Source organism: Gossypium raimondii, chromosome 9 (assembly GCF_025698545.1).
Source record: "Gossypium raimondii isolate GPD5lz chromosome 9, ASM2569854v1, whole genome shotgun sequence".
Lineage (NCBI taxonomy): Eukaryota > Viridiplantae > Streptophyta > Magnoliopsida > Malvales > Malvaceae > Gossypium > Gossypium raimondii.
In genome coordinates this window covers 38,474,277-38,482,899 of record NC_068573.1, presented here as the reverse complement: position 1 = coordinate 38,482,899, position 8,623 = coordinate 38,474,277, and the positions used below count along the sequence as shown (strand labels likewise).

At 36.9% G+C, this 8,623-nt stretch overlaps 1 protein-coding gene across 4 annotated transcripts; it reads left to right on the top strand.

The window, feature by feature from the left end:
- The first annotated feature begins 2,095 nt into the window (after nucleotides 1-2,095).
- Nucleotides 2,096-8,360, top strand: LOC105799519 (uncharacterized). Of its 4 annotated transcripts, none has more exons than XM_052620756.1 (8): nucleotides 2,096-2,206; nucleotides 4,128-5,405; nucleotides 5,500-5,791; nucleotides 5,936-6,145; nucleotides 6,268-6,441; nucleotides 7,145-7,345; nucleotides 7,458-7,571; nucleotides 7,768-8,360. In XM_052620756.1, the coding sequence occupies exons 2-8, from the start codon at nucleotides 4,318-4,320 to the stop codon at nucleotides 8,110-8,112; spliced, it is 2,424 nt and encodes an 807-aa protein (XP_052476716.1). In that variant the 5' UTR covers nucleotides 2,096-2,206; nucleotides 4,128-4,317; the 3' UTR covers nucleotides 8,113-8,360. The 4 variants fall into 4 exon arrangements, with proteins under 4 accessions (XP_052476716.1, XP_012485580.1, XP_012485581.1 ...); XM_012630126.2 differs by having other exon boundaries at nucleotides 2,096-2,286; XM_012630127.2 differs by lacking the exon at nucleotides 2,096-2,206 and adding an exon at nucleotides 2,457-2,612.
- The last annotated feature ends 263 nt before the right edge of the window (nucleotides 8,361-8,623 follow it).

The following is an 8,623-nucleotide window of genomic DNA, read 5'->3' as shown; positions in this document are numbered from 1 at the left end:
ATCCGACTTGGACTCCCAAATTGGATCGTTGTTGAATTTAGTGCCCTCTTCGATCTCAACCCTAGTTGCATGTCCAATGTTAGATGTCCCTTTGTTGATACAAGTTGTAAGGAGTACATCATCCATTCTTATATACATGTTGTTACAACCAAAATCACTTGCAGATTGCTCATTAGTGTAACTTGATGGCATACTCGTATAAATGTTTTCGACGTAGAACATTAGCATCTGGAAGTTGAAATCAAAAGTACTAATAGAATGTCGTGTCAGGGTGTCGAAGTTTCGATTATCGAGAAACTTTAACTAGTGGATGTGCAGTGTGCCAAAGTTGAAATATTGGGTTGAAACTGATGAATGCCTTATCATTGATGATTTTAATATTTCGAAATGGGAGCTTTGTAACAAAGCCGTGAACCCACCACACAACCGTATGGTTAGACTTTCAGCTTCCTGTTCTATTCCAGCATTAACTGGAATATTTTTCGACCTTCGACATCCTTTATCAACGTCGACAAACTTGGCATATAACTCAAGTATAGGTGATCCAATATGCGTCTAGGTCATCGCCTCGATCACCATTAGCATCTAACATTAAATATTTCATATTTCACGAGGTCCTCTAATGCCAAATATCTATACTTCAAGAATGACAATTTTGTAGTTTGGATTGCCCACTTTCTGCCTAATTCTTCCCCGGAGCTTTGACAATTGAATGTTCGGGTTGAAAGCTAATTGCATTGTGTAGGCTGATGAAGAAACGACCCCATGTCGGTGTCACGAATTTCACCATTGTAATAAACAACAACATTAACCCATCCACCCATTTTTGAACCAGATAACCTATTTCACATGTTTAAAACCAAAACATTATGTAGAAAAGTAAAGTACCAATTATCCATTAACAACAACAACAACGAAACTTACTTGATATAATATCGTGTATTTGGTCAATTTATGAAATTTAATTTTTTCACGTAAACAACCTTATTCTTATGCTAATCTCCTCCTAGAGACAGTTTGCTCTAAATTTTAGGTTGGAATATCTCAGCATAATGACCACTCGCTTTATAACAAATACTACCTTTATATAGGCAACTGGTTAGGCAACGAGTGAAAAAGAAAACAAAAAATATGCCTCGATTAATTAAATAATACCCCGAGATTCCTGGGATATCTGAAAAATAAGGATCGGGATTCCCAAGTTTTGAAAACTTTTTAAGGGGGTTGAAATTAGGAGGGAAAAACACCTCGCTAGACATGCACTTTCAGTGAATCTTTCTACCATATCACTGAAAACGCGCATTGGGTAGATCATTTTTCCTCTCTCATTTTCAGCCCTTTGAAAAGTTTCCAGAACCCGAGAAACCCACATTAACATCCGTCAACTAAGAGCCCTTGTTATATTACAATCGGTGACCGTATAAGTATCGTGAACTCGAAGCCTGAGTTGCAATGCGATGAGCTTTTTAAAGCAATGGTTCCATCCTGACACGATAGTAGAAATGTATAGGTCTCTCAGCGTTATCACATCATTGTCAACTGAAATATACCTTTAAGCTTCCATAATGTCTAACTTAAACACGAACATAATTAAATCAACCTCCCCATATTTTCAACCCTAAATCTGGCATAATTAAGAGAAAATGAAAATGCGTCCAACCAAACGCGTTTTCCTACAAAGTCAATTGAAAACACGCTCAGCTGGACGCATCTTCACATTTTCTCTCCAAAATCGACTTATTTCATTAATTTTTTTAAATTAGCTTTTTTGTGTGTGACTATTTTAACCTGTGAAAACATCTCACCCTAAGTATTATGGTTTGTATATTAAAATAAAATTGTGTGGTACTATAATTTTCAAACACAAAGTAAATTTGACTGAACTGAAACTGCAGATAATGATGGCAGTTTTGGTATTAACAATTTCTTTTTCAGAAAAAGCCTACTTAAAAATGGTAAAATTTGATTCGTTAAAAACTGTCAACCGGTGATACCCGGTGACTGTCCCCCACCGACACCCAATTGGTCTCTTGTTTATCTTCTACTTCCGTACAGTTGAGACAAAGCGGACCCTCCCTCCTCACTCCATTTTAAATGCCCCTCTCTGCTTCCCGCACTTCAGCCTTTGCCCTCAGAGACACTAAAAAAAGAAACTTCATTGCACGACACTCGAAGCCAAAGGGAAAAAGAAATACATTTAGAGAAGGTTAGGATCCCCAAAGGTTATCGTTGTCTGAACTCTCTCTGGACCTTACTTTTTAACCCTTCTTCCAACACAAAGCTTTGGTATGTTCAAACAAACAAATGTCTACACCAGCTTTGTTCTTTTTTCCTTTTGCATTACAGCTTTTCTTTGGTTGGCGTTTTTCTTTTTTCTTTTACGTTTGCTGTTTTGTTTTATTATTACTTCTTGTTCTTCCATATATATATTTCTGTTACTAGCTTGAGATAAAATTACTGCATTTTTCTTTGCATCGAGAAATGGTTTGAATACTTCCATTTCGATCTGCTCTTTCTCTGTTTTGATTTTTTCGTCATCCAGTGATTTTATCTTCTTTGATCTCTGATCTGCTGTGGGTTTTCAGTTTGCTCTCTTTGAGTTCCACTTTCGGGTTTGTTCTTCCTTGTATATATTTGAATTCTTTGTCCATCTTTAGATGCTTGAACCTTTTCCAAGTGGTGGCTAAGTTCCTGTGATTATCATCTTCTTTCTCAAACGAATGAAAAGTATAAAAAGAAAAGTGGGAGGTGCTGAATTTCGATCGACATTCATGTGGTTTGGGTTCTATATTCGTTTATGATTAAGATCTGTAATGAGAGAAAACTATGTCGTTTTCAATAATAAAACTTGACGCTTCTGATTGGTAGGGGGCAAAAAACTTGAAAGCTCCGCCGTGGGTCAGAAAAGAGAGATCGTGACTAAAAAAGTAAAGTTAGCTTAGTTTCTCCGCTGCATATATGGGAAAAAAACGGTGTAAAACTAAATAAATTTTATACACGTTTTAAAAGTTTTATGTATTCAAACTGACCTTTTGTGATTCTTTCTGCAGGCTATGTTTTTTTAGTTGATAATGCTATATATATACCCAAGGAAATATCTTTTCTGAACTTTTGGGTCATTTTCAATTGTGATTTTCATGATGAAAAGCATTTAACTTTGTTTCTGATACTGGAAATACATCTCTTGGCCTTTATTTTTCCTTTGATCTGAGTTCTGGAAATGATTCGACATTAGCTTTGAATAGAAAATGCATATCAAAGTAAACAGGAACTTGAAAATGCACAATTGGGTCTGGAAACACTGATCTAAGCATTTTTTAGTCAGAGCAGGGGATTTCACCTTTTTAGTGTACGAATTATGGACCAATGTTATTTATACATTATTTTAACCCAATAGTTCTGCAGCGGTGAAATTTACTGTTAATTTTCTAGCTGCAGGTTTTTGTCATTGATATTAGCTGCAAAAAATCACATTCTAGATAGGCTTAAAGGTTTTAAATAGAAGATTTAAACAAATTTCCGGTTGTTTCAGGTTGCCAAATTTTTTAGCTTAGAATTTTACCTGTTGTTTAATTGGAAGTTATCGGTTGCCTCAAATTTACTGGTTGGTTTCTACGCCATTGTTTTGTCTTGGTTGTGACTTTAAGGAGATGAGTTATTCCAGTGACATACAAGTTTCTTTATTGCTATATTTGTTCCTGTCAATATTTTCAAGGTTCACAAGATGCTTAATGCGTCTACGATTCAGGTCTGAGTTTTTTTTAACCAAATCCTTGTGGCATTTGAATGGTAACCTGTTGTTTGTATTTTACAGAACCTATAGATATAGACCTCATATTGTTGAATGAATTGCATGCTTCTGCCCTTGTTATTTGTTCTTTCTTTTCTTTTGCTCGTTCTTTTCCTCCCAGCACTTACTTCCTATGCTTTTAGCTTGAAGCTCTAATGGTCTTAGTATTATCCACTGCTTTCTGTATGCTCTCAGAGCATCGAGTTTTTGGTGTCCACTACCTTGATTAAATAAAGCTTGTATATGTTTTTTGTTCTTTGTGAAGTGTAGCTGAACTTGGCTAATATCAAGTGATAGATAATTCCGTACTGATGATCCCACCTTCTCTCTTGTGCAGAAGCACTGAAGTGATGAAAGGGCCCAAAGAAGATTGCCTTCTTGTCGAGTGGGGTGGTTTCTTCTAAATGGGTGCAGCTATGTGCCATTTTTCATCTGATGTTGACATTCAACCAATGGGTTTGGTAGGTCTCTCTCTCTTATCGTGGTTTCTTCCATAACCGTAGTTAAAAGGTGAATCAACATTAAATATGAAAGACACTGGGAACAAGAGGAGAAATTCAGCTAATGTCCAATCAAAGCACCCAGGAAGAACTGATAGGAGAAATAATAAACCTAATCAACAGAATGGTGGCAAGACTTTGAAGGCGAAAGAAGCTGAATCCAAAGCTTTAAAAGCTAGATCAGACCCTAATTCTAAAGTAAGTGATTCCAATGTGGCATCTGAGCCCATCGAAGTTTATGAGAATGTGATTGTACATTATGTGGATGATGTTAACAAGTCTGAAGAAACATCTCCTAATCCAAATGGTAATAAAATGGCCACTAAATTAAAAAAGGCCGAAATTTTAGACGATTGCTCCAGTGATATAGAGGGAGAAACAACTCAGCAAAAGGAAGAAGAATCAGACTCTGAGACTATAAAAGATTCAGCATCATCTCTGGGAGATTCCTTGACAGCTGAGGATGAGAGAGAAGAGGGTGTTCTGAGAGCTTCTAATGGTGTTCACGATAACAACCTCAAAGATGGCTCTTCCCATGGTTCCAGAATGGGATCTGAACTTGAAACTAATAAATCACATTTAAAGGCATTGAATAATACTCCAAAGAAATCTGCAAAATCTAATGGAGTCCCCCATAAGAATGCTACCAAAAGTTATGTAGAAGAAACCTTGAAAGTTTCTCCTAAATCTTCATCTGAGTCTTCAGAAGGATCTAATGCCAGGCATGCTGAAGAGTTAAAAGAAGTTGATGTCTTGGATGAGACACCAAACGGCAATAAAAGTTTTGCAAGTGACAATGAGCCTGTTGATGCTGAAGACAAATTTCAAGTTGAAAATGAGGCAGCTTTAAATGAAAAGATTAATGAGATGGAGACAAGAATTGAGAAACTTAAAGCAGAGCTGAGAGAAGTAGCTGCTCTGGAAATTTCTCTCTATTCTGTTGTTCCAGAGCATGGGAGCTCAGCACATAAGCTGCATACACCTGCTCGACGTCTTTCTAGACTCTATATACATGCTTGCAAGCATTGGGAACAAAACAAGCGAGCCACAATTGCTAAAAACACAGTGTCTGGGCTTATTTTGACTGCAAAATCTTGTGGTAATGATGTTTCAAGGTATGTATATTATAGTCAGATATTATTTCCGTGAGTGCTTTAGAATGTTCCCATTTACTGTTGACAGCTGAATAATGTTCTTTTGCATTTTAAGGTTAACCTTCTGGTTATCAAACACCATAGTGCTGAGGGAGATCATCTCTCAAGCATTTGGCAATTCACGCAACTCAAACCCACTTGCACGGCTCCCTGAGTTAAATGGCAGTAACAAAAGGAGTGAAGTAAAGCCGTCAACTCTAAAATGGAAAGGTGGTGGTGGTAGTAAACAAGTAAACAGTTTTATGCCGCTTGTTGATTATTGGCAAGAGACTGGAACCTTCACTAATGCACTAGAAAAAGTGGAATCTTGGATATTCTCTCGAATAGTTGAGTCAGTATGGTGGCAGGTAAATAGTTGAAGTTGTCGAATTTTTTTACATTAGGGGGACAGTGTTATTTAAAAGATGTATGTCACCTAATTGACGCATTACAGTTTTGGGTCTCTAAATTACAAATAAGAGAAGGAATTTTATGCCTGGTCCTTATTTCAGGCTCTTACTCCATATATGCAAACTCCTCTTGAGGGTTCACCTGTCAGCAAAACAATTGGAAAGTTGTTGGGGCCAGCCTTAGGAGACCAACAACAAGGAAGTTTCTCTATCAACTTATGGATAAATGCTTTCCAAGATGCTTTTCAACGACTTTGTCCTGTAAGAGCAGGTGGTCATGAGTGTGGTTGCTTGCCAGTTATTGCAAGATTGGTATGTACTTATAAATGTTTTCGTTCTGTAAATTTTAAGCAGTAAATACACTGTGTCTTTGTTTTGTTCTCATCTTTCTTTTATTTTCCCGGTGAACTAATTGTTATACCCTTTTTTATTAGGTTATGGAGCAGTGTGTTGCAAGGCTAGATGTAGCAATGTTCAATGCTATTTTGAGGGAGTCCGCCCATGAGATTCCAACAGATCCTATATCTGATCCTATTGTAGATTCAAGGGTTCTGCCTATTCCCGCTGGAGATCTTAGCTTCGGATCTGGTGCACAACTCAAAAATGCTGTACGTATTATATCAGCGGACTTCTGCTTTTGTTTTTTTTTTTCCACTTTATATCTGTGGTATATTCAGTTGTGGCTAGTCCTTGCACTGTACTTCATCACAATGGGCAACTATTGTTCTGAATCTGAGTAAGTCCTGTGCTTGTTATATGAACTTATTCCATGGTTCTCATGTTTTAATGGAACATTGCCTCTGAGGAATTTACATCACCCTATTGGTGGAGATCCTGTGATATATTGCTATTGGTTGAAAAGAGTGGTTGTTGTGATGGAATATGCTTCATTATCTGGAAACTTATGATGCGGAAAATGTTGGATATTTTAGGTTGATATTTAACCGGTTTCATTTTGAACCAAAGATCATATGGAGAATGTTTTACCTATGGAATGATCTTAGCAGCTGAGAAAATATATAGTTCATTTATGTATATTGAATAATATATTGCTAATGAAAAAGATCTTGTATGCTGCATGGCATGAATTTTCATGTTCTTTATAGGAAGTCCTCAATTTGTGCTATCCATGATACTGCTTGAACTTTCTTGTGAAGCGAGAATAGCTGTTGGAATGATTTCCATCTGCTCCCTGATTGCCATATAGAGATGAATAAGATAATTGGGGGTTTCAATACCTTTCCCGTTCATAATACCTTTTACATGAAAAAACTATACGCAAGTTCTTAAGGAGGGACACTTATTTTTCAGGTTGGTAATTGGTGTAGATGGCTGACTGAAATGTTTGGCATGGATAGTGATGATAATTTAAATGAAGATCAATGTTCCAGTCAAGATGATTTCAGAAAAAATGGAGACGGAGAATCTAAATCTTTCCTTTTTCTTAATTCCCTGAGTGATCTTCTAATGCTTCCAAAGGACATGCTAATGGACCGTTCAATCAGAGAGGAGGTTGATTTCTAATTAAGTCTGCATATTATGGACATACTAGTAGATTCGTTCTCTGATGTCTTTGTTGGTTCCTCTCTAACTCTTTTTGACTATTTTATTTTCATGGCTTTAGCTGTGCCCATCAATAGATCTTCCGTTGGTTAAACGCATTCTCTGCAACTTCACTCCAGATGAATTTTGTCCAGATCCTGTTCCAGGAGCTGTATTGGAAGCCTTGAATGCTGAGGTATGACTAGTTCGGCATTTCTCTCTTCTACACATTTGTTTGTTGGACTTTTTAATAACTCCTGATAAAATTATTAAACTCGTCTTCCATATTCTATTTGTGTTTCATATTTCACTGGACTCAGTCTTGCCTTTAACCAGTATAAAGGCAGAAAAAAGTTGCCTGGTTTTTGATTTATGGTTCTTTCATTTGTTAGACTATTGTTGAGCGGAGGTTATCAGGGGACCCGGCCAGAAGTTTCCCTTATACAGCTGCCCTCGTTGTCTATACTCCTCCATCCTCATCAGATGTGGCTGAAAAAGTTGTGGAGGCAGGAGGGAAGTCGCCACTGTCTAGGAATGCATCAGTGGTACAGAGGAAAGGGTATACCAGTGACGAGGAACTGGAGGAATTGAATTCTCCACTTTCATCAATAATTGAGAAATTTCCATTGTCACCAACAATTGTTACCAATGGAGGAGTGAATGGAAACCATGAACATGCAGGCTATGGTGGTATAAATGCAAGATACGAACTCCTTCACGAGGTATGGTCCGTGTGAGTGTTTATGTTAGATCGTTGTGTATATCTCTCATGTTTTGTAGCCATGGAAAAGTGAGGGTGAAGGTGAAAAAACTCAAGGTGAAATGTTTAGATGATCAAAGTTACAGGAAATTCTCAAACATCGTTTATTGGCTTGATTGTACAGTTGGAAGAACTTGGTTTCTTTTTGTTGAATGCGGAGAGCTTGAAATCAACTGCAATTATGTCTTCGATATACAGAATAAATTCATACTGTTGTGCTGAGTATACATTGTTTTATGGCTAAGTAAATATATACGATTTTTAAGAAGAAAGACTGAAAAAAGGGAAACATAAGAAGATTAAAATTTTAATAAGCATAACGAGCTGAAGTATCAGCCATACATGCACTGCTATTGCTTAAGATGAAGTCTGTTATTTCGAGTTCATTCTTAGATTTAGAATAAAACTTTATAATCAAAGCAAAGTCCCCAGTGATTTTCAGTTTTTGGTCAACCATAAGCCTTATCACGCTTAGAAACTCATAGGTC